At 50.4% G+C, this 25,905-nt stretch overlaps 1 protein-coding gene across 1 annotated transcript in view; it reads left to right on the top strand.

The window, feature by feature from the left end:
• PLXNA2 (plexin A2) overlaps positions 1–25,905 on the top strand; it is a 209,405-nt gene that overhangs the window by 22,917 nt on the left and 160,583 nt on the right. The window contains exons 2-3 of the mRNA XM_032393140.1: positions 1,530–2,800; positions 8,507–8,689. Of these exons, the coding sequence (XP_032249031.1) occupies positions 1,565–2,800; positions 8,507–8,689 (1,419 nt within the window). The 5' untranslated portion in view covers positions 1,530–1,564. The remainder of the gene's footprint in view (positions 1–1,529; positions 2,801–8,506; positions 8,690–25,905) is intronic.

The following is a 25,905-nucleotide window of genomic DNA, read 5'->3' as shown; positions in this document are numbered from 1 at the left end:
AGCGTTTCTAAAGACACAGAGCAAAAACTGCGGATTTCCAAGGTGGCGCCTGTTCTAATTCTAACCCATTCCAGCCAGATTTGGGGGGGGGGGGCGCGCACGGGGGTGGGGGCGGAGTTGAAAGAGACACGACTCTTCTAAGCCGCCTTGGAGCAAATTCTCCATCCTTGGTTTGGTTGTTTCCATTCCTGCCCAGAGTTCTGTCTGGACTTGTCTGAGAAGGTTGCCGGACAGTCTGTCCAGCTGGAGAGCAGATTTCTCTGCCAGACAGCTCGCTGCCTCGCCACTGTCCCTGTCCCTGACAGTCAGGGGCAGTGCTCTTAGAGATGGGACAAGCTCTACTCTCCCATCCTCTCTGCCCAGGAGTCTGGAAGCTCTCCACAGGAGCCCCACCTTGCCCTTCTGGGCAGCTTCCTTAGATTACAGAAAAGCTTTAGGGCCTGGGGGTCGGAGGGACAGGAGAGTGACTGGACTTCAAGCAGGACAGGCTGAGGCCTGGCATGGACTTCACGCATCCTTAAACAGTCAAGGGGCCCCAGCAGGGGCTGGAATGAGACTGATCATCGACTCACCTCCCTTTGCTCCTCCCCCCGTTCTCGAAACCCAGAACTCTTGCCCAGGTGGCTCAAGCTGGACTCAGGTAGCCAGTCCCCCTCAGCAAGGAGGCCGGCTCCTCCCGGGCTTCACCTGTAGAGAGGCCAAAGTGGGAGCACCTTCGGCTCACCAGAGAGGCGGTGGCTGCCATCCCCGTCCCAGAGCGGGGTGGGGGGAGTGTCCACGCTTCTCCTTGTGGCTGTTCAGGCCCCTGAATGGCACACGTGAGAACCCCAGTCCTATCAGTCTCCCCATATTTCACTTTTCTAACAAGTTTCAACAGCTAACACTCAGGGCCTCTCCTTTCTGGAGACGACGAGGCTGAGGAGCAGTGGGGGGCACTGCTTTTCAGGATGAACAGCTCTTCTCCTTCCCTGTGGAGGGCAGAGCATGAGAAAGCGCTGAAATGCAGCAGTGTGAGGGGCTGGGTAGTCTGGAATAAGAAGGAATTTTATTGGCGACATCAGGCTCTGGGAGTAGTTGACCTAGAGAGCCTGGAAGAGGGCCTTCTAAACAAGCTTTTCAAAAACAGGAGAGATTTCCACTCGACCGGGAGAGGACAGACGTGACACCTGGGTAGGGAAGACCGGCTTTAGTGCCGACACTCAGATCGACTGGCTGGGTGAACTTAAACAGTCTTTTAACCTCTCCAAGAGATAAAAACGATGTCTTAAGAAGACAGAAATAGAGATGCTTTGTAAAGTAAAAAAAAAAAAAAAAAAGTATTTTACAGCGTAGAGGCTGGAGACCAAAATAGATAACAGGATTCCCTGAACATCCCAAAGAGGGGGAGAGTATATTAAAAATAGAAAAACCAAAATACAGAAGGAAGAGACTCAGAGCTAGCCGGGATTGGGACCCTGGGTCAAGCCATCCTATTCCCTCTTCCCAGGATTTATTTTTTCTGCCTGACCACTCTGCCTTGTGTTTTCCAGAACCATGTGAGGGCCAGCCCAGGAAGGTGGAGTAGATGAGAACTCCGAGGATCTGTGTCCTCCTCCCCTCCGCCCCACTCAGAATGGAACAGAGGAGGCCCTGGCCACGGGCTGCAGAGGTTGACAGCTGGTCTGTGGTCCTGCTCTCCATGGTCTGGGTGCTGCTGGCTCCCGGGGCCGCCGGCATGCCTCAGTTCAGCACCTTCCACTCGGAGAACCGGGACTGGACCTTCAACCACCTGACCGTGCACCGAGGCACGGGGGCAGTATACGTGGGGGCCATCAATCGGGTGTACAAGCTGACGGGCAACCTGACCATCCAGGTGGCTCACAAGACGGGGCCGGAAGAGGACAACAAGTCCTGTTACCCCCCGCTCATCGTGCAGCCCTGCGGCGAGGTGCTGACCCTCACCAACAACGTCAACAAGCTGCTCATCATCGACTACTCGGAGAACCGCCTGCTGGCCTGCGGGAGCCTTTACCAGGGGGTGTGCAAGCTGCTGCGGCTGGACGACTTGTTCATCCTGGTGGAGCCGTCGCACAAGAAGGAGCACTACCTGTCCAGCGTCAACAAGACCGGCACGATGTACGGCGTGATCGTGCGCTCGGACGGCGAGGACGGCAAGCTGTTCATCGGCACTGCCGTGGACGGCAAGCAGGATTACTTCCCGACCCTGTCCAGCCGGAAGCTGCCCCGCGACCCCGAGTCCTCCGCCATGCTCGACTACGAGCTGCACAGCGACTTCGTCTCCTCCCTCATCAAGATCCCCTCCGACACCCTGGCCCTGGTCGCCCACTTCGACATCTTCTACATCTACGGCTTCGCCAGCGGGGGCTTCGTCTACTTCCTGACGGTGCAGCCGGAGACCCCCGAGGGCGTGGCCATCAACTCGGCGGGGGACCTGTTCTACACGTCCCGCATCGTTCGCCTCTGCAAGGACGATCCCAAGTTCCACTCCTACGTGTCCTTGCCCTTCGGCTGCACTCGGGCAGGCGTGGAGTACCGCCTCCTGCAGGCCGCTTACCTCGCCAAACCCGGGGACTCCCTGGCCCAGGCCTTCAATATCAGCGGCCAGGATGACGTGCTGTTTGCTCTCTTCTCCAAAGGGCAGAAGCAGTACCACCACCCGCCAGACGACTCTGCCCTCTGTGCCTTCCCCATTCGGGCCATCAACCTGCAGATCAAGGAGCGCCTGCAGTCCTGCTACCAGGGGGAGGGCAACCTGGAGCTCAACTGGCTCCTGGGGAAGGACGTCCAGTGCACCAAGGCGGTAAGGAGGCGCTCCCCTCCCCCTCCCCCTGATCCCGCCCTTCCGGCGTCCGTTTTCCGGCGGGTGACCCGGTGCGCACCCTGTTCACCGGGCCACCCACGGCCTCAAAAGACAGGGGTTTTCAGGTTCACGTTATCTGGTTAGAACCAGGAACACAGAGCCTGACCTAGACCCGACACTTGGAGTGTGTGTGTTGATCCATCGAGTCGTTCCAAAAATACATAGGGAGTGGCTGCACCTCACCAGGCCCTGGTGTAGGCCCGGCCGGCTTCTGAAGCCACCGAGCCAGCGAAGCACCCTGCCTTCGTGGAGTTTTCATGAGTGAGGGGTGACAAATAAATACCTAAGAGGTGTAGTCTGTCAGATGGCAATAATTACTGTAGAGAAAAATGAAGCAGGGAAGAGGGAGGGGCAGTACCCAAGAAGATTGATTCATTGAAAAAGTGGCATTTGAGCAAAGACTGAGGAAGGTAAGGAAGTGAGTCATGTTGATATCTGGGGAAAACATTCCGGAGAGGGAGCAGCAAGTGCAAAGAATTCAGGGCATGCCTGGTGTGTGTGAAGAGGTAGGGAGGCCGCTGCAGTAAGGGATGAGGCTGGGCAGCGATGACAGGGACCAGATCGTGCACATGGAGGGCTTTGTAGGCCACTGGGAAGCCAAGTGCAGGAGTCGAGTAGTCAGGGGGATATGTAAGTCGGAGGAGAGGGAAGGGAGTCAAGCTTGACTGGTAGATTGAAAACTAGGGAAGAAGAATCCAGAGTCTGGGCAAAGGGAAAAGAGGAGAGGAAGGGAAGCTCGGGATCCAGACCTGAGGACAGCAGATACAAGAACATCAGTGGCGAGCACTGTCCTGACAGAGGGTCAAGATGCTGCCATCTAAGTGGTCATCACAGTCTATACATCCACCCATCTGTCCGTCCATCATCCATCCATCCATCATCCATCCATCTATCCATTCATCCCTCCCTCTATCCATCCATCACCCATCCATTCACCCACCCATCCATCCATTTAACAAGAGAGTATTGAAGATGTTCCAAGTGCTTAGCACTGTCCCAGGCACTGGGGATGCACATATAAAAAAGATGTGATAACTACTCTCATATGTCTCATAATCTAGTGGGAAAGAGAGAGAAAGGGAGAGGGAAAGAGAGGGAGATACTGGCAATGTAATACAGTGGCTAGGAGTTTGGGCCTCAGAGACAAAGATCACAGTCCAGATACTATCTGTGCCACTTCCTGGCTTCAAAAGTAATTTGTCTCTACATTATCATCTGTGAAATGGGGATCATAATGCTTACCTCATGGGATGATCAGATAAGATAATACATGGCACAGATTAGCACTGTGTTAGGTTTACCATTATTAGTTAACTATCGGGATGTGTGACAAGTGCTAAGATAGATTTCTGTGCAAGTGTTGTGGCCTGTGGATTTGCAGCCTGGGGAAAAATCTGAGACCAAGGGGCCCGTATGGCCTTTTGTGTACCCTACATTGAGGGTACCTGCTATTGGAAGCAAAAACCACATCTTAATGCAAGAAAACGTGTCATGCCTCATCTGTGCTTCTGTTCCCGCCATCATTTGCTTGGTATGATAGGATAGTGGTTAAGAGAATAGACTTTGAAGTCCAGTGGATTTGTACTTAAAAATCAGTTCTATCACTTAAAACGGTATGACGCTGGGCAAGCTATGTATTTGGTCTGAGCTGTAATTTTTCATCTTTAAAATAGAGATAATACTATCCTCTTTTTATGACTGTTATGGAGATCAAATAGAAAATGTATATGAAGTGCTTAGCACCATACTTGACACATAATAAGCATTCAATAAATGGAAGCTATAATTGTTAATATTAATCACAATAAGAGAACCAGTTATTTGCTCTTATTTCACTTTTATTTTTTTTTAATTTATTTATTTATTTTAGAGAGACAGAGAGAGAGAGAGAGAGAGAGAGAGAGAGAGCACATGGACCAGAGGGGCAGAGGGAGGGGGAGAGAGAACCTCAAGCAGACTCCCACCTGAGCGTGGAGCCCGATAAGGGGCTCGATCTCACAACCCTGAGATCAGGGCCCTGAGATCACAACCTGAGCCAAAACCAAGGGTCAGATGCTTAACCGACTGTACCACCTAGGCACCCGTATTATTTCACTTTTATTAAATGAGGAGGCTGAACTAGATAATCTCCAAAGTTCTTTACAGCACTGATACTCTATATCTTATGGTCCCCAACCAGTCAGGAGAGGTGGAGAGGAAATGCAAGGGTTAACCCCCTTCCACAGTCCTGCCTGGTTCCCATTGCCCAGAGGGGGCCTTGTCAGGAGGAAACTGCTGATTCCTGCTGGCTTCTGAGCCAGAGGGAAGAGGAAGCCTACACCCTTCTCTGGCTCCAGTGGCTTGCAGAGAGACAAGCCTGGGCTAGTGACCAAAGAGCAACAAAGGCACTGGGAGAGAGGTGACAGTAGGTGGGACCAGGACCTCAGAGAACAGCCCCTTCTCAGCCCCTGTCCCACCCCTGAGAGTCACACTCATCTGGTGCAACCTTTACAGCAGGGTGGGCAAGGAAGCTGGAATAGGAGTTGCTGCTTAAAATCTTTATAATCTAAGGAGTCCCAGACCTGGGGATCCAGAAACATTTGGTGGCCTTGGAGAGGGTTAGGGATGGGTGAGCGAAGCTGTGGTTCCAGGGCTTAATTTTAACATAATCTCTGGACTGGCGTGGAGCTCTCAGATGAAGGACTTGAGCTTTGCACCCAGAAAAGGGATGAGGAAGAGGACTATCACTCACTGAATGGAAGCTCTGTACTGAAGACCAAGCTGGGCAATTTAAGTGGTATCTTATTCGAGCCTCGGTATAACCCTATGAACCAAAGAGGATCATCCCCATTTGGCAGATGGAAAAACAAAGACTCACAAAGATGAAGTAAATTACTTAAATCTACACAACTCTAATGACAAAGCAGGGATTTGAGTTCAGCTCAGCCCATTATGACTTCTGAGTCCAAGCTCTTTCTGTTTAGCCTTGCTGCTGCTAAGGAAAACCATACATCAAGCTCTCACCATTTGAGCAAAAATAAAGGGGCATCAGCTATTTGGAAACACCTGACAATTTAGAGAAGTGAGAAAGAAATGCCAGTCAACTCCAGGGGCTGAGGTTCTGGAAAGAAAACATTTCCCTTACAGTTCTGGAGATTTTAGAATCAGGAGGAATGTAGAGAAATCCATAATCACTGGCAAGTTTTTTTGCTTTGTCATCATTTCTCAGAATTTGGCTTGGACTATGCCTATGCCCAGATTTTGCAGCCTTACCAGCCCCTGGAGAAAGTGGGAAAGAAACTGAAGCCCTGAATCAAGGACTTTCAGAGCTAAAGAAAGCTTGACCATCACCTCGTCCAATCCTTTCACTTTACAGAGGCTCAGAGAGGGTCTGTGATATACCAAGGTCACATGGCTGGATAGTGGTAGCAACAGGACTACAATTTAGATTTGTTGAGTCTTACCAGGGTACCTGTTGCGTACAGTGTAGCGATAAGAAAGAGAAGTAGAAAATGTAAAACGTGTTAACTGATTCCTCTGACCTGCCTTTCTTGGGAGCTAGAAATTTCCATCACTGGGTCTAGTGATGTGCTAGTAAATATTACACAGTTGGTTATGTGCAGGGAGTGGGGGTGGAGTGGGGACACTTGATTTGAAGCATTTGCCAGTGTCCAAGGTGTAAATACTCCCACCGTGGCCACGTTCGAGCCACCAATGTGATGCCACTGAATGCAGACAGGTGTACAGTCATCCCTCATGAGCTGTCCAGCATGCCACTGCTTCACTCCCTTCTTGAGGAGCTTATCTCTTCTGCTGTGTCTCCCTATTATCTAGTTGTTCAGGGTCATCCTTAACCTGAATGTTAGTCCCTTTGCTAAAGAATGCATACATTTACACAGACACACACACACACACACACACACAGGCACACCATACACTCGCACACACACAAGGGCAGCTCCACCTTTCCCACCAGTATCAGGGGCAGCAAAACGCCAAGGACTCACAAGATCCGAGTCTCTATTCCCTTTGGATCTAGGAAGGGAACAGAAGGGAAGTCCCTGGGTTAGCCATCACATGCCCTAGCTCATAAACCAATTCTTCCAAGGAAATTAGCTGTCAGTGAGTGATGCACCAGCCTGTTCTTCCCCAGTGAGGGTGAGAGGAGGAAGTGGAAGGGAACAGTTTGCAGGTTTCTCCCTCATGCTTTCTATGTTTCCCACAATAGTCATTTCCTTCCTTCTCTGGGCTGCCTTCTCAGACCCAGGAGGAACAGCTATCACGGGACTCTGGGTTCCTTCTGGCCCAGAGTCTACAGCCTCTGCCCACAGGATTCCTGGTTGTACAGTCAGCTGGGGTGTCTCAGGGGACCCATCACGACCCAGTCCCATCATCTGTTGCACCAGATGAGTGTTTTGCAGGCAAAACAAGCCCCTCGGCAGCCCCTGTCCTCAGGAAGCAGGCAGTCTTCTTCTTGTTCTTCTTGTTCTTCTTGTTCTTGTTCTTCTTCTTCTCCTTCTTCTCCTTCTCTTTCTCCTTTTTCTTCTTCTTGTTCTTCTTGTTCTTCTTCTTCTTGTTCTTCTTGTTCTTCTTCTTGTTCTTCTTCTTGTTCTTGTTCTTGTTGTTCTTCTTCTTCTTCTTCTTCTTCTTCTTCTTTTAACTAAGTGAGATCTTAGAAATAATCCATTTACTATCCCATTTAACAAGCCCAAGAGAGGATATTACTGTTCTAGGTTTACACAGCCACTTAGCAGTTGAGCAGAGGCCAGAATTCAGGTCTTCCTACTTTGGGGTAAGCGAATTTTTCATTGGCTCAGGGTGGTTTTCTTTCCAAGGTGCCCCAGTGTCTCCTGAAAGAGACTCTTTATCTAGGCACACCACCAGACCCTTCAAAAGCCTGGTAACAGGAAGGCTATCACCTCCAGCATTCTCTTGTGTTTTTATCTCTGTGAACCTGGCTGAAGACTTATAGTATACAATAGTGGAAACCATTGTACGACTTAACAAAGCTCTGAGGAATGGATTCTTCCATTTGCTCTTCAATAATTTTCCCAGAAAAGTGGTCAAGCAGTATGACAAATGAAGAAACAGATTTATGCTGGTGAAGTACGTTTTCCAAAGTATGAGGGCCTGCCCCATATTATGATGATCCTTTTCAATCTATCCCCAGTATAGGATCTGGTGAATAATGGGATGGCTTACAATTCCTTATGCCCAAAGGGAGACCTGGCAGCCCAAGACACAAACCCTCTCCAGCTGATGGAAATCCTGTGATGTCACTTCCAGACAGAATCTCCCCTGTCTAAATAGAAGCATGCCTACAGAAGGGTTTGGTCCCCAGGGACATTAAAATGACCAGAAAATGAGTGCAAGCAATCAGCTTTCCAGATGACCCCTGATCCCTTGGCAGAAGAGTGGATGAGTGGCTGTGGGTTAGGGTGAGGAAGGCTGCAGACCCCTCTATCTAGTTTCACAGGAGGCAGAGTGGGATTTGTGAGTCCCTTGGTGAGATGTTTTTGTTTGAGGCATGTGTTAGGTTCCTGAACCCCACGTGTGTACCTCTGGTAGGCCTGGTGCCCTCGAGTTGACGGTTGGGTGGGGGCTAGTGTAAGGAGACTCTGCCCGACTTCTGCTGTCATTTACCCCAATCCCCTCCCTTCCCTCCAGCCGGTCCCCATCGATGACAACTTCTGTGGACTGGACATCAACCAGCCACTGGGAGGCTCGACTCCAGTGGAGGGCCTGACCCTGTATACCACCAGCCGGGACCGCATGACCTCCGTGGCCTCCTACGTTTACAATGGCTACAGCGTGGTTTTTGTGGGGACGAAGAGCGGCAAGCTGAAAAAGGTAAGAGTCCATGAGCCCAGACACCCGGTGCTGTTCAGCTGTTGGCGGAGATATCATATAGGCAACTCTTCCTTTTCTTGAAGGGGGTTAGAATCGGGGAGTAGGTAGGGCTTCATTTTGTGGCTTATCTTCTAGCTGCTTCCTCCAGTCGTTAGTCGGCGAGTGTCTAGGGAAGGCAAGCATATTTCAGTATTGCCCAAACTTCACGGAATTAGAAAGGCACCTCACTCTGAGGGCAGGAAAAAAGAATCAGCTGCCAGGAGGAAGTCAATATCTCATCTCATGCCTGCCCTGGGCACCTCGGGAGGGCACTGGCTGGGGCCGGCAGCACAGGGGGCCTCTGGTGCGGTGGGCTGAAGCCAGCAGCTTGTACCTGCTTATCTAGAGCTCAGGGTGCAGAGACGAGCGCAGTCCGGTTCATTATGTGGGATTACAGCAGCCTCATTCTTTCCGGTCCCAGCTAATCCCCTTTTCCCAAGCTTACCCTTCTGCCACCTTTCCCCTGTCCCGCCACCTGTGGATCGAGGCCCATGCAAGACCTCAGCGCATCTCACCCTTTGATGTTGACAGCACCCCGGGCAGCTCTTTCCCCCAAATCCATTTAGAGCCCAGGGAGAGAAGTCTTTCGGGAATGTGGAAGGAGGGGGTGGCAGGGAGGGAGCCTGAGGAAGAATTTGCATGTTCTGCTTGTTCTGAGTTGTGGCCAGAGGAGGTGAGAAACACTGGTCTAGGTTTGTGTGGAGGTGCTGAACTGTCCGGACTGCTTTTGGTTCTCCTGATGCTAAGGCCCTTTAACCCTTTTCTCGCTCTGTGGAGAGGTTGCTACTTGTTGCCATCCCGTGCCCCTATTCTGCCTGGGACCGAGGACCTTGGCTTGGCCTTTAGGCCCATGGAAGAGAGTATGGATGTGGTTCCTGCGTTTGCCTTTCCAGAACTCGGGGGAGGGGGAGTTGCCTTGGGAGATTCTACCAAGATTTAAAAGTGGCATATTCCACTGGGCCAGTGTGGAATTCAGCGTGGACCCCTGCGGCTGGCTACTTCCCTGCTTGTATAGACAGGTAGACAGCACCTTGCATAGGGGCACTGGGACAAGGAGCCTACAGGAGTTGAAATCAAGCCTGAACTCTCTCTGTCAAGCCAGGTACCCTAGGGTCTTAACATCCATCCAGAGGGGCTCCCCTTACTAAGTCATCTGCCCACAGAGACCGACTTTTTCTCTAATGCACAAAGGCTTTTGAAGGGCCAGCGGTACCCACAGTGAGGTTGGTGCTCAGCACCTTCCTTAGTTCTTCCAGGGCCTTCACTCACTGTTCTGGATCATTTGTGTGACTGTTTGTCTCCTTTATTCCCTTGAAAGTTCTATTAAAGGCAGGAGTCATGCTCCATTCATATTTATTTACCTCCTTCTGCCTAATTCTTTCACCAAGTGTTCACACATGGGATAGGCCCCCAAGCTGCTTTTGAGAAATAGAACCATTCTAAGAAATCTTCAAGATCATCTGGCCCAATACGCTCATTGCTCGGCAGAGAAACTGAGGTCCAGAGAAGACAAGTGACTTGTCCAAGCATAGAGACTGGGACAAGTCACTTCTTGCCCTGACACTCAATTTGGCACCCTTTTTACTTAAAGAGGCAGCCACAGAGCACAGGGATGGAGGCCGAGAACTATCTTCAGGTCCAGGCTTGCTAAGGAGCTCAGCCAGGGACTTGTGCCTCCATTCTCATCAGTCCTGTGTCTGAGTTAAGGAATGAACAGTTGCTGACCGGGTGTATGAGAACAGAACAAAGGAGGAGTGACCCAGACAGACGCAAAGGAACCCTTGTGCTGACCTTCCCGTTATCTCTCTACATCTTTGTGCAGCACGCACAGGGGGCTGCTTGGGGCGTCTTTCCAAGCCACACACCCGAGTTAGCCAAGCTCTCCCGGCCCTGTTGGAATCCTGGCGGACAAGTCGCTATGGAGGCAAGTCAGCGGGTTCAAGGGCAAGGCTAGGGGCGTGGCTGCCCACGGCTCGTTCCAACCTGCACAGTGGCCACTCCTTCTCAGTCTTCATTTGGCCTTCCTTCGGCTGTTTCTATGAGCTCATAATATCGCTCCTTCTCCTATGCAGCCCGCCCTTCCTTTCCACCCACGCTCCTTTGAGGCACCTGATACTTATACCCTGGCTCCCACTAGCCTCCCATTTACCCACCCGCTTGCCCCCACCCTCTCCAGAGCATCAGTCCATGAGGAATTTGTGGAATGTCCCCAGGAAACTCTACCATGGTCTAGGCCCCATAGCTCTTTCAACACAGGAAGGAAAGTAAAGAAAAAAAAACAGCTAAGAGTTTGGAGAGGGAAGGGAAGTAGGGTGCGTCAGAACTGTTCACTTCTTCCCTGCCTGACCGGGCGTCTGTCAGATGGTCCAGCCCTCATCCACTGCAGCCACTGGAACAGGATGTCCCTCTGTGGGGAAGTGTAGAGGACGCAGAGACCATGGCATGACCATGAGGGGCTCTTATGTGCCGTGTCACATACTTGCTCGTACACTGTTCTCTGCTAGACGCTGCGGGAGCATCGCAGACTAGGCCTTCTGAGCCCCAAGCCTGTGGAAGGAACAGGCAGAATAAGGATAAGACCTCAAAGCCGAGGTGGGTCCTATCTGCATCGGCTAAGGGTCAGTGCACTACAGGTGGTAAGAAGACAGGTGTGTGGCCCACCACAGGGATGGAACAATGGCAAAGAAACCAACCACTATGGTGTGATTGACCTTGAAGGCTTTACTGAGGAGGAAGGGCTGAGAAACTGATGAATTGACCAATGGGGGAGAGAGAAGGGCATTCTAGACCTTGGGTGCCACACTGAGAATGTGCAGAGCCTGTGCCCAGAAGGTCTAGAGTGCACAGGGGGGGGTTTGGAGGATTGGTGAGGGGAAGGTCAAGCTGGAGCACCGTGAGGGTCCAGCCCTGAGAGGACCAAGTGAAAGGATCTTGGGATTTTTGCTGACCACAAGATCAACAGGAACCAACTGGGTGAGGCAGATTTCCCAAAATCAATTAGTCTTCACTGCACTAATAGGAGAATAATTTCCAGGTTGTGAGACATGGTGGAGTTATGCTATGTGAAGACTATTTTAAAAAGGATAGTAACTCAAGGAAAGAAGAGGAAAGGAGGAAACAAAACATCTTTCCTCAGATAGTACAACTTACTGAGCACTTATTATATGTCAGGTGTTATTCTAAGAGCTTTATATCTATTAAATCATTTAATATTGATATAATTCTGTGAGGGAGGTGCTATTATCACCTCCATTTTACAGATGAAAAAATAGAGGCCAAGAAAGGTAAAGACGTTCATCTGAGGCCACAGAGCTGGTAAATGGCAGAGCCAGAATTTGAACCTTCATCATCTGCTTTCGCAGTTCACATACTTAGCCATCAAGCTGTGGAAGATGAACTAGACTTACCTGGTGTGGCTCCAGAGGGCAGAATAGAACCTGTGAGCAGGAGTGACAGTAAAGCACATTTCCACTTACTATAAGGAGGAAGTTTCTGGTAGCCAAACTGTCCCAACATGGAAAGACCTGACTCAAGAGGGAATGAGCTCCCAGTCAGTGGAAATATCTAAGTCACTGACCAGGGATGCTGTGGAGGAGCTCCTGCGCCTGCCACATGATCCTTATGCCACCACTGTTCCCCTGACTTCTTCAGTAGGAGTGGGCGTTAGGGGAGGGCAGGCTGTGGCAGAGAGGACGAGCAGAGAGAGGGAAGCCGAGGCACCCTGCGTGTGGGCTTTGGAGTCTTGAACTGGGTTCAGCTTGCTCTCAGAGTGTAGCAGAAAGCCCTCAGGGTCAAGGAAGAGGTGAGGGTACAGAAAGGGCAAGGCATGGCCAAGATGTTGAGGGCAGGCAGGCCTGGGGGGTGGATATAAGGGAGAGGAAAGTGGGGTATTCTGGGCATGGGCACAGTGGTGTGGTGGCTAAGGATAGGCTGAGAGTCCAGAGAAGAGAGGCAGGGAGCTCATGATGAAGCAGATGGAGGAAGCACAGTGGCATCAGGAACTGCAAACTCGTTGACTAAGACTTCCCAGCCTGAAAGGAGGAGCCCAGGAGGCAGTTGGAGCACAAGTCATGGGGCAAAGGAAGGAAGGAGGTGGGCTGAGAAGCTGCAAGGACATGGGAGGGAGGACTCTCTCCAGGTTCGGGGCAGAGTCCTTCTCGTTCCTTCTCTCTCTTAACGACTGCTGAAGCTTCTGCCTCAGTCCCAGCTTTATGTCCCTGCAGGCTTCCCTAACCCCTCAGCCCCGGGGCCTTCCCCAGCAGCAGGAGTTGTCGGCTTTCTGTTCTCTATCCCCACTGGAAACCTTACCTGCTGCTCAGGGACTAGCGACACGCCCTTTACCCTGTCCCTCCGAGCATTTTTGAGTAGTCCCCTCCTCAGACCCCTCACAGCATGCAATTTTGCTCTGATGGCATCCAACATGGGAGCAGCTACTAATGTGCCCACTTGAGATTCACAGATTCTGAAGGACAGGGACCCTCTCTTTCATGTTTATGTCACCCTTCCCCATGGCCAGATCCAACATTGCTCACACATTAGGTGCTCATTAAACTTACCTCCAATATATTGGGTGCTGCCTTCCTATGCCAGACACCTATTTGCACTGATTGGAAGAGAACCAGACGCCAAGAGTGACCACTGTTGACGCGGCTGGTTTGTAAGGGAAGGAAGTTATGCTGTGGTACATATGTCAAGGGCAGGGGAGTGGCGGTAGGATGAGGCGTCAAGAAAATGGGAGAGCTTGGTGGGTAACAGGAAAAGAGTTTATGAACAACATTTGGAAGAGGGTGGGCAGTACTCTCAGACACGGTGACCAGAGTGGAAGAAGGGAACCGTGTTTACACTGTTGCCTGGAGATCCCCAGAATAGCATGGCCGGCCATCTGCCTCCCTTGGATCAGACGTGGGCTGGCTGACAGCAGGGAGCAGGTGCAAATGCCCAGGTAGCCACCGCCCTGCCCCCATCCTGCCAAGCCCTCCCTTTATAGGACTCTTAGACAGTTTTAGAAATCCACAGAGACTTAGCCCTTTTCAAGTTCTGGGGAGAGCCCTGGCCTCTTTTGGTACCACCTCCTTTCCCATTCGCTAACCGGCATGGCCACGGAAATGCCTGTGAAATTCTTGAGGAAAATTCTGTCTTTCCCTAAGGGACATACCAACCAACCCAAGGTCTCCCGTCCGCAGCCCACAGGAAGCCCCGATGCCCCAAGCCCATTCTTTTTTTCTAATTTCACAAACGGTTTACTGAGCAAAGCCAGGAAAATGGAGCTCCTTGCAGAAGCAGCTTAGGCACTGGAAAAAATCCATCAAGAGCATGAAAGTCATCACTCTCCTAAGCCCCAGGGTTATTGCTCAGCTGTTTGATAACACTGATTATTTACAAGATACCTTCCTACAGTCCTTTTCATCTTCTGAGACTACTTCAAGGAAATACAGTGATTGCCCCCTGCATCTCCGCCCCATTTTACATATGTGGAAAACGGAGCCACGGAGACACGAAGTATCCTCCCTAAGGTTTCACGGCCCCTCCATTGGTACTATTGACATTGGCATTCGTACTTCCTCCCCAAACACCCAGAAGTTCCTAACCTGTTACTTGACTTCCTCATTGGGTGGAGTTGTCTCGGCGGACTGGAGGCCAAATTGGTTGAAAAGCTGAGAAACATGCTTTTCTGTCTGTGCCAACCCCACCAAACAATAGCCACTCATTCCTCTGAGTGGAAATGATTCACTCATTTCTCAGTGGGAACCCTGGATTGAGTAAACAACCAGGGCCATGGGTCCAAGTCTAGGTGACCTCAAGGCTCTCCTGGCCCTTGTGACGGCTGACCCGAAGCCCTGACCCCCTCGGGCATCTCAGCAGTGCCGGGGGACTGGGGCATGGGGAGCAGACACCCTCTCCCGCTTTCCCCAGAGCCTGTGGAGAAGAGCCGGGGTGGTGGCTCCGAGCACACCACCACATCCCCGGTAATGAGTTTGGCTCCCTGCCCAGGCTCCTGCCGCCAAATGCGCTGTTTGTTTTGTTGTTTTATAGGCCTCTTGGGTCCCAAGAACTAGTCTTCTGAAAGCTGGGAACCGCAACACTTGGTTGGCACCCGGAAGGAGGCATATTTTTACAGAATCCCCCCACCCCCCTCCCCCAGCCACCACATCCCTCTGCTTGACTACGACAGGTGCAGAGAGGGGGTGTGGGTTTCTATCCAGAACCCCAGCTGCCCCCCAGGGAGGAGGCCCTGATCTCCCAGAGACATTCTGAAAGGGGAGACGCTAAAGATTCACTTATTTTTTTGCACCTTTGTGCAGCTCCATAGAGGCTTCCATCCTGACGGTCCCTGTGGGAAACATCAGGCTGTGTGCTCAGCAGGCCGCTTTGCCATCCAAGAGGGAGCCCCTGGGGCTCGAGGCTTTATCTCAGGACAGGTGAAACACAGGGAACTGGGTTTCAGGGACGGGGTGGAGGAGGGGTAAGGTTTCAAGCTCACAGAATCCAGGTGACCCACATAAGGCCACACAGAATTTTGCAGGGACCAAGGTGCTAATATTTACAGAGCTCTCATCTTTAGGAGAACACAAAGCACATCCTTTTAGGCCATTGAGCCTTGCCTGCCCGTGGATACAGGACAGGCACATGTCGGGGTTGGAGGGGACCTCCAAAGGCCACCTGGTCTGTTCCTCTGCCTTCAGGTAGAAACTGATTTGCATAAGGAAGAGTATAGGGGCTTACAGGGTGTAGTCCTGGCCTCCACGTCAGTTTCTTCATCTGTAACATGTGAGTAATGAGAGTATTTGCCTCATGAGCTTCTGCTGAGGATTCAATTAAATGATTCATCATTGAACTAAAAATGATTGAGTACCTACTATGTGCTATTTTCTGGGTAAACAGCTGTGAACAGAGCTGTCAAAAATGCCTGCCCTCGTGAAGATTATATCTTACTGTCAAAAGACAGACTGAAAAAAAAGTAAGTCAGCACAATATATAGTATGTTTGGAAGAGAATAAGTGCTAGTAGAACGAGTAGAATATGGTGAATCATTCCTGTACAGCATGGTGCGGGCTTTGAGCATATTTGCTCTTAAATATCACTACTATTGTGACTTAACATGCGAGCCTCGATTTTTTCTTCTGTGGAGTGGGGTGGTAATAAACACTTTGCCTAGTCGTTGGAAGGACCAAATGAAATAGTGTACGGAAAGTACTTACTATTAAGCGTTTGGCACAAAAGTGCTTTGCAATCGTTATTACTAATATCTGTGAGGCTTTCCCCAAATCCCACTTCTTGTCTGGCTCCCTGGGGGAGTGGGGCCATCAGACCAGCCTCCTGTTTTAGTGACATGTTCGCAAGGTCAGATAGAGGAAGAGAATCCTGCCGCCTTCCCCCCACCCCCAGCCTGAGTCATGGGAAAAAAAATACTTAGAAGACTAGACCAGCTGAGCCGAACTAATCTAATCCTGCTGGACATTGGCATCCAGCTGCATTAGTCACCAGTGAAAGCTTTCCGAGAGTTCCACCAAACAATATGAATGGACCCCTCCCCAGGGCAGGGCTGGGGGAAGTGGCCGGTGGCTCTTGCAGCTTCGCAGAATTAACTGCAACAGAGCCTTTCTCTGTCCCGTGCATGCTCCCAAGCCGACCGCAATATCCTCGTGCTGTTCACTCTGCCTCGAATTCACTATGGAGCTTGGGGGGCGCTCAGTTTCCTCCACGGGCCCACTAATGCTGCCTTGCAGGATTGTCCTGCGTGGCAGACACAGCGGATGTAAAGTACCTAATACAGAGCCCGATGCATAGTAGGTGCTCAATAAATGGTAGCCATTGCTACGGATGTGACTCTCACACGTCTTACTATTGCTACCACTTCCGTGCTATTACCAGGCTCTTCTTCCAGGGCCCAGATCCCCTGGGTTTTTATTAGCTCATTAATCCCATAACATTTTCTGATGACTGGGAAGGGTTGGGATATTTCTCTGCTCTGTTGCAGATGATGGTACAGAAATTCAGAGAGGTTAAGGACTTGCTCAGGGTCACAGGGTCAATCAAGGGAAGATGTGGGACTTGGAACCAGAGCTACAAATATTTCAGGTGGAGATGGGCCCAGCAGATACCTAAGTTGCCTCTATGGTTCAAGATGATGAAGCTGGAAGCTTGCAGCTACTTGAACTTCTGTTCTTCTTATCATGTGTCCTTCCATCACATGTTCAGGGAAGCAGGAACTCCATGGGGACGCAAGGTGGTGAAGGTCAGCCTGAGTTTCTGTCCTTTGGAGCCCTTGCTAGGATTCTGTCCCTCTGCCACAACCTCCAGAAAGGTTTCTAGGCTCCAAGGTGGGGCAGACGTTCAAGAGCCAGCGCCTCTGTGGTTGTCCCAATCAGCCACCGCTCCTATACCATGTTCTGGGTTTTTAAATCAAAAGCTACTGCCACCAGCCAGGTGTCCCCTCCTAACCCAGAAGGAGCAATGACACTAACAGGCTTTAGTAACAAATCAGGGATTCTCACATTGACAGCTCAGGGTGGGTGAGAACACAGCCCAGGATGGGGAGGGGCCGTGGAGTTGGGGCCCCCGGGGAGAAGGTGGACTCCCTCATGCAAGGTCAGAATCTCACCCTGATTTTATACCTAGAAAGGATCTCAGAAAACTGGTCCAGCCTACAGACTTTGGGCGGGTGAGATATTTATTGTTACATTTTATAGCTAAGATAGCTGATGCCTAGAAATGTGACATGATCCATTCAGAATCACTCAGGTTCTTAGTATCAGAGGCAAGATTCAAATTCAGGTGCTTCAATTCCAATTTTTGGTCCCTTCTCTTTATATCATATGGAAGAATATTCTCTCTGCACAAAACATCCGCCTCTCCCTGGCATACAAGCATTCTCTAAGCAGAATCTATGGGATCATTCTCCCGGGAACAAGAGTCTTCCTGAGCTTCCTGTCACAGGCCTGTCCACACAGCCTTGTTCTGGGGTGACCAGCATCCCCAAGCCCTCTCCACATGCCTTGGGGATCTTAGCAGAGCCTGGCCAGCAAGGAGGCCTACTTGACCACAGAATGCTTGCCTTGGAACTAAGATGTTCTGACCTATCAGAAGAAAGCTGAATTAGGAATCTCAAGTCTTACATGTTAGTCCTCTCTAGACATGCCACTTTTTTTTGGGGGGGGGGGGTTCTCTTATTAATTAAGCACTTACTATGTGCTAAGCACTGAGCTAAGTGTTTTTTCAGTTAAGTCTCTTAATACCCTTGTAAGATAAAGATTCATATTCTGTCTGTTTTCCATATGAGCAAACTGAGGCTCAACAAAGTGAAGTAACTTGACAGAGTCACATGGCTCCTCAGTAGAGAGCTGGAATCTGAGTCCAGACCTGTGCCTTGGTAAGCCCTGGCTTTGAGCACTCTGTTGGCCTTCTCTTCGAAGTGAGCACTCTGTTGGCCTCTGCAACCTACCACCTGCCCTTCAGAGAGAGGCCAGGAGAGGCACGAGAGAAGCGTGGAAGGGCTAATGCTTTGCACTCTTTCGAGCGACAGTGCCCTGGGAACCCAGGGCATGGCAGCTGTCACCTCGGCACACGCTGCCTTGTGTCACCCCCTCGGGCCTCCTCCTCCCCCTCCCCACCCATCTCAGCCCAGGCCACAATGGATGGGGTGGCAGCCCTTTGTGCCACACACAGTCCCCAGCTGACTCTCCTTTCTCCAGGCATCATTGTTTGCCATGAGCTTTCTGAAGGGAAGACAAAGGAGTGTTGCTGACAAGGCCAAGAGCCGCTGTGTAAAGCGTAGGGGCCTCAGCCCATCACCCGTGCATCGCTTGGAGCCCCGGGCTCTTCTTCAAAGATGCTGTCTGGGATCTTTTGTGTGCCAGTCATACCCATTCAGAGATGGCAGGGCAAAGGTTCCAGGGGGGCGGTAGGGGGATACTGAAAAATGGAGTCATTTTGATCTGGCAAAATTGGAAGAGACATTAATGTAATAGTTAACAGCAAACCTCCGCTAGGGGGATGGGCCCGAATGCTTGTTCTCTGTTTATGGGGCTTATGCAGTTCCATCAATATTGATGCCTGATGCCTTTGATTCTGACACTAATCATTGCTATGAATTAAATTTGCAGCCATATAATTAGGATTGCTATTAATAGGGCCCTGAGCTAAGCACTACGATGCCGCGTGTCTTTTTCTTGATAGAGAATGGCATCCTTGGAACTCTGCTAATGGGGCGCACCTGGGATTTGCCAAGAATGATGTGAAAATTATACATTCTATATTTGTATTGGGCCTTTACTGAAATACCAGCAAGCCAAGGTGAGGCTGGAGGAAAGGTTCCCTCCTGCCCACTGCTGTGGGCAGCAACAAGGTGTGTCTCCAGCTCTTTAAAGTCGGTAGGAATGGCTATTTCAGAGCCAATGGTGGTTGCTCATGGTCAAGCCTCTGACAGGAGCTCATGGTCAAGCTCATAGTCCGGAAGGTCTTCCCTAAGTCTAACCTAATATGAGTCAGCTTAGGCTAAGAGACTGGATACTATGGTATCTTCTTTTTCAAACATCAACATGGCTATGAGTCAACTAAGGGAAGAGGAATGTTTCTTTATGCTCTAAGCTTGGTTGAAAGGGGCTGAGCCAAGCCCCTTTTGAGAGGCCCAGTTGGGCCTCATTTCTAGGCAGATGATTGGGCAAGACCCCCCACTCACAACTGATCTCAAGGCCCCTCACCCAGAGAGCTCCCTGGACCACAGAGCACCAGTTAACCTTACACCTAAAAGAACCTGCTTCTACACGTTGTGGGAAGGAATGAGCTGTCTCTCACGACGAGATGCTTTTCTGGGTAAATTTGTAGCATATTTATTTACTGGGGAACCCTGTCTGTGATTATGATCAGGCCCTCAGTTCAGCAGTGCCCCGTTGCCCCATTCACCCTCAGTCTGAGTAATTCATCATGCACCCAGGGCTTCTCTAACCTTCTGCTAACAATAGAATGTGTGGTGACACCCCCCCCCACCTTATCACTTAGAGTAATAATATGCACCCATTGACATAAGGGATGCATTAGTCCCTGCTCTTTTGACCTTCATCTGAAAATAATTTTTCCTCCAAATCATCATTTATTGATTTTTTTTTCCTTTCATATTTTTAAATCGTTGTGAGAAGACAATGGTTTGAGTTCAAGTCCTAACCCTACTATTTATAAAGCATATGACCCTGGCTAAGTTACTTAACCTCCTGGAAACTTGGAGTTGAAGGTGATGATAGTAATGTCTACATCATAAAGATGAAAATAAAGTTCAGGAAGTAGCTAAATTGCTTATTACAGGTCTTCTGCACCTAAGAACAGTCCCCATTCCCCTCTTCTCTGTCTCCTGGCATGTAGACCCAGGTACAGAAGACAAACCAGTAGCTCTCGGTACCCATGGCCTCAGAAGAACACCACTTTCTCTGCCACCCATGCTCAGGGACAGCGCATGGAAAAATAATTCCTCCAGAACAGATGGTGTACTGGGACATGAGTTCCAGATGCCCTCAGTCTTCTCACCTCACCCTGAAAGACTCAACAGGGGCTTATTTTTTGCCCTACTGTAGGCACCAGAGCTTCTGCTGTTTCTACTACTCTCCAGTGGTCCAGGCTCTTGGGTGGACTGAACCCATCCTCGAGGTCAGGGCCCCACAACTCCAGCACTGCTCATAGGCAACGAGTACTTCCAGGCTGTGGAGAAAAGGGTGAGACCATCTTACCCTCGTCTAGAATAGAGGCTCTTCTTACACAGGATTTGTACGCATTTCTGCCTTCTGCCCCACACATACACTGTACCTTTGACCATTCTATGCAAGTGCATACTTAAAGGCACATGTGTGGATAGACAGCACTTGGCCAGTGGCCGCCATTAACCAGAGCTGGAGGTACTTGGCCACATAAAGCTCTAGAGTGTGTGTGGTTGAGTCCTCAAGTACCTGAGTTTTTCATTAATTAACAGACAAGGGTCCTACTCTTCGTACCTGAAGTTGAGAGGGGATAGAGGTTCTTGTTGGGTTGTTGTCGGGCTTGCTGCTATTTTTGTTCTCACGAAGTAGAAAACATTAATCAGAGAATATTAGTCCTTTAATGTTGGAAATTAACCTGACGTTGGGCACCTACATGGTTACTCATAAACGCGTTCAAGCACACATTCAACATAATTATGCTCACTCCATTCGGTTCTCTTGTCACTTGCAAGATCTTGGATGATACAAACAAAGCCCAAACCTGACTCACTCTCTGAGGCGATGGCATGCACCCACAGATCCTCCTATACCCCCAGTCTTTCCAGGAGTCTAACTGCTCTGGAAGCCATAAAACATTGAGTAGCTTCAGTCTCAGACAGACTGGTGGTATTCCCAGAGGAATGGCCACAGTCAGAGAAACAGAGGGAAAAATATGCCCAACCTCCCCCTACCATCAAATCAAAGAAATAAAAAATCTGTCTCCTTGGTGCCTCCCCAATATTTATGTCTGAGCTCAGCAGACACCCCTGGGCTGTGGCCAGTCTGTGTATTAGCATTAGTCCATTACGCTTTTTATGATGCATGTTACCCACCCTCCACCCCCCGCCCCCGTACAGCATTTTATGACCGTCCTTTTCATTTCTGGAAAGAGCCTCACAGAATGGCAGATGCCTGCATTTCCCCACTCTTTGGGGAGCTATTTGTAGGCAGCCTGTCCCAGGCCATAAACAACGGGAGATAAACCGCAGCCACCGGCAGTAAATGCATCCAAGGCCAAGGAGGTGCAGAGTAGGGGGGCCGGGGTAAGCTCGGTGCTGTCTGTACAAGGCCAGTGGCCAGTGGGTCTGGGCTAGATGCTACCCACAGAAGGAGAGTCGTGGGGCTGGTGTGGAAATGGATGCCTTCCAGATTTCCAAGAAAGCTCAAGGGCCACCCTCCCACTCTCCCTCATGCCTGTCTCCTCCACCGAGGCCACTTGTCCCTTAACTGCGATCAGAACCAGGAAACTTTCCAGTGAGAAGAGCATGCTTCCCCTTGGCATCAGTCTTCTGCCTGTTCATGTTGCTACATAGATTACTATGTACCACTCATCTCCCATCGAGGCTTCTAGATCTTGGAGCAACTCCCTACGAGCTTCTCTGCCTTCTCCCATCCTCTCTCCCTGTGACACTCACCCCAACCTCTTCCTCCTCCTCCTCCAATACTCTTGCCCAAGACCAGCTCTTATCAATCAGTCACCACCACTTCTGGCTCATTAAAACTTCAGCTGGGACTCCAGTGGCCATGGCGGTGATATTTATTTATTTCTGCTTTTGAGCTGCACCCACAAGCAAGTCGCTCGTGACGCAGCAGGAGATAGCACCTGGAGCCAGCTTTGCTCCGTAAGAAGGTACCCCTGGGAGAAGAAAACCAAATTCTGAATGAATAATTGGCTTAGTAGAGATTTCAGATGCTTCCTACACACACAAACGGCAACCAAAAGCAAAGAATAGAGCAAAGATAACAGGGGCTGGTGGGATGTGGAGAAGAAAAGCCAGCAAAGCCCTGAATTATTAGTGCACCGACTAGTCTTCTTTCTCATCAGCCCCATCGTAGGGGCAGGACGTAGACAGAGGGTGGAGGTGACGTTCTTTTTCTCCTCCTCACTTGGTTTTGGACTCCACATCAAATGGAAACATGTAGATGAAAGTGCTGTGCATTTAAAATGTATGTACACACGAGACTGCTGGAGATAGTAACTATTATACTGCGTGTATGTTTTTTTGCAGTAAGCTGCTAAATTATTTATTGGGCACTGGGCTTTAATCTCATAAACCTGCTTGCGGGCCCCAGGCCCCAGCCGCCTGAGCACTGCATAAAACACAGACGTCCGTCTGGCTGCACAGAGCGCTCTGGTGACTCTGCGTCGTGATTGTTCATTTTCACTGGGCTTTTCCCCCCAGATCAGCTCATTAACAGCAGGCAGATCCAATGAAGAACCTTTTCGTTTCCCCATCACTGAGAACTTGGAAGTTGATTTGTACCTCGTAGTAGCCTGAGCACAAAGGACCAGGGAGGCCGTAGCAAGAGGCTGCTCCCAGAGTCTGTCCTTAGTTGAGCGATGGGAGTCACAGATGAGGGAGCAGATGACTCCAGGGCCACCGGACATTGCTAGGATTGTCCCGAGCTAAGTGCCCTAAGCTATGAGTTCCCCCCCATACCCCCAGGGCTCATCGATGGATGACCGGACAAATCATTGTATATCTGGGGCCTGAATTTGTCCCTTTTAAGTAAAAGTGATCTCCATTATCCTCTCTGGTCCCCAGTCCATACCTCTTGGTATGACTCTCCCCATCGTCTCTGCATGCCAAGATAATAAGAACACCCTTAAACCTGTCCAGTGGTTTGAGGAATATAAAGAGCTTTCGTGTATATTTTACCCATGCCAAGCTCATGTAGTCACCCCAACAAGCCCATGGGCTGTTCATCTTAGGGATGAGGAAACTGGCCCAGAGGGGTCAAGTGATTTGCCCAACATCATCCAGCAATGACACTCACATTGGCACCTGGATGCCCATCCATTTTCTGTTCTAATCATAGCCTAGATATGTGAGCTCACTAGCATGAATGTAGTGTGGAAACTGAGGCAGAGATAATTTCTGACAGCCAGGCCCCCTAGGGCTGTGTGAGGGCAGCGTTAACACCCTTGTCTTAGAAGGATGTGCTCAAACCCGGGGCCTCTGCTCTTTTGAGCAAATGAAGCAAAGCCAGGGCTGTCTGGTTTCACCATTCACGGTACTGTAGCCACCCACCCCCATCTTAGAATGCTCCTTTGCAAGGCACAGAGGCAGGGAGACCCGATAGGTAGGTAGGACAGAAGTTGAATGCATGGCATTTTAAACCTGTGTTCTAGGATTCAGAGGGACCATCATCTGCCAAAAAACAAAAACCCAAAAAACAAAAAAACTGTTCTGTAAACATTTGCATGTCTATAATTTTTATATAGACAGCCCATTGCTTTCATCAGATTGATTCTTAAAGCTGTCTTTGATCCTAAAAGGTGAAGGCTCCTTGTCTAATGGCTTTTGAATGGTGTGCCTTTGAGCCCTAGAGTGACCACTCCAATCCCCCAATTCCACCCTTTTTAAATCAAAGCATCTTGCTCTCATCTATGTTTACATATGTCAGGGTTAAGAGTATGATTTTTTATTGTTGCTTAAAAAAAAACAGGTTCAAATGACAGATGATGAAATGTTGGGCTTGCCTGCCCATCACACGGTGTGTACCCCATGTGGCAGTCATGCGCACACCATTCTCACCACCTGCCCCCCCCACACACACACGTGGTATCAGTGGCAACAGAACAAGGCAAGGCTGCAAGAACCCGGATCGGGGCAAACAGGTGAGCCAGAGGGCTGGGGCAGGGAGAGCAGATGAGGCTCAGAAGTTGGGGAAGACGACACCAGCGGGAGACAGAGCAGAGGTCCCGGGCTTGGTTGCGAAGCCCAGTCAGACATCACGGGCTGAGAGAGGAGGCCAAACGGGTGGCTCCCAGGGGGTGTACCCAGGACCAGGCCAGGCCAGAAGGTAGGAGTCCTGTCTACTGGCCGGGCCCTCACCCAGCCATGAGGCTGAGGGAGGGGAGTCCACACCGGGAGGGGAGGAACTGCCCCGTGGAACCCTGGCGTGTCTCTCTGCTCCTTCTTACGTGCATCGTTCTCTCGGACTAGGGCCACCTCTCCCTTCCCCTCACCCAGCTAACACCTTCTCTCATCTTCAAGATGCCATGGCATCACCGCCTCCAGGCAGCCTCCCCTTTGTGTGCTTCGTAGCCCCCCATCACATGGCTATCAGCAGAAGGGCATGGTAGTTAAGAAGAGTCCAGGTCCAAGAGCCAGGGTGTCCTGGCTTCCACTCCCGATCGTGCCCTTTCGTGTATGGTGATTCAGTAAGAGTCCCTTCCCTGCTCTGGGCCTGCTTCCCCATCGGCAGCCTGGAGAAGGTCGTGCTTTGTCCCTCGCAGGCTTGTTTCGAGGGACATGTAAATGAGTGTCCACATGTAAACACGCAGAGCAGTGTCCACGAGAGAGTAAGTGCTCAGGAGATGTTACCTATTATGATTGCATGTATCGTCGTGGCCCTTTTCCCTTTCCCTGCCCCTCAGCAACTTTAAGACAGGGCCTGCATTTGTCGTCTCTGTGTCTAGAGTGCCAGGTAATGTAGCAGACACTCAGTGTATGTTTAAAAAGGAAGAAAGGAGAGCGGGGGCGGGGGGAGGGGGGAGAGGAAAGGAAGGAAGGAATCCTAGGACCTGAATCATCTCCCTGCTCCAGTGTGAAGGCATCTTTTTGGAGTGAATCAAAGGGGCTTGCAGGTGTGCGCTGTGCATCTAAGTACGGTAGGACCTAGGGGTTCCTGCCGGTGTCTGTGGCTGGCCATGGCAAACGATGAGGTTCTTCGGAAAGTGCAGATGATTCCAGCAGCCACATCTCATACCCAGAAATTCTAGCCCTTATTGCTGCAGGCAAATCCCATGGGGACTGGCCTTTCCCAGAGGGGACAATGCCTTCAGCCTCACTCAGCTCACAGCCCCCCTCCTGTCAGTGCTCCATCTGCAAAGCCCAGCAGGTGCCAGGTCCGCACCGAAAGACAGCTAGTGGCAGAGACACCAAGGGGGTGGGGTGGGGGGCTGCTAGGTGCCCTCCCAGACCCCTCTGTGATTCCATCAAGCTTCGAGAGTACAGAACTTAGTAGACAGTACTCCTCCTGCCAAGGGTTTGAAGATGCAGAACAATACCCATTATTAGGTAGTGTGCTCATTCATACATTCACTCACCCATTCACAAAAGTGACTATTCTTATCAGTGTCTACTATGTGCCTTCAATATCACCATTAATTACATGCGGCCAGTATTTCTCAACTGGGGTGATTCTGTGGACATTTGGCAATGTCCAGGAGACATTTTGGATTGTTATGCGTGGGGCAGGAGGTGCTCCTGGCATCTAGTGGATAGAGGCCGGGGACACGGCTATCCATCCTACATGGGTGCAGAACAGCGTACACAACAGAGTGTTATCCTATCCAAAACGTCAGCAGGATGGAGGTTGAGAAACTCTGATCAGGGTGCCAAACATTTATTATCAATTATGTGCCCACCACTGTGCTAAGCGCTTCAGCTCATTCACTCCTCCTAAGCGCCCTGCAACACAGGAATGGTGACGGTGTATCTTTAC

The sequence above is a fragment of the Phoca vitulina genome, unplaced genomic scaffold (genome assembly GCF_004348235.1).
Source record: "Phoca vitulina isolate PV1807 unplaced genomic scaffold, GSC_HSeal_1.0 scaffold71, whole genome shotgun sequence".
NCBI classification, from domain to species: domain Eukaryota; kingdom Metazoa; phylum Chordata; class Mammalia; order Carnivora; family Phocidae; genus Phoca; species Phoca vitulina.
The sequence above is the reverse complement of the archived record's forward strand: the minus strand, read 5'-3'. Positions and strand labels throughout refer to the sequence as shown.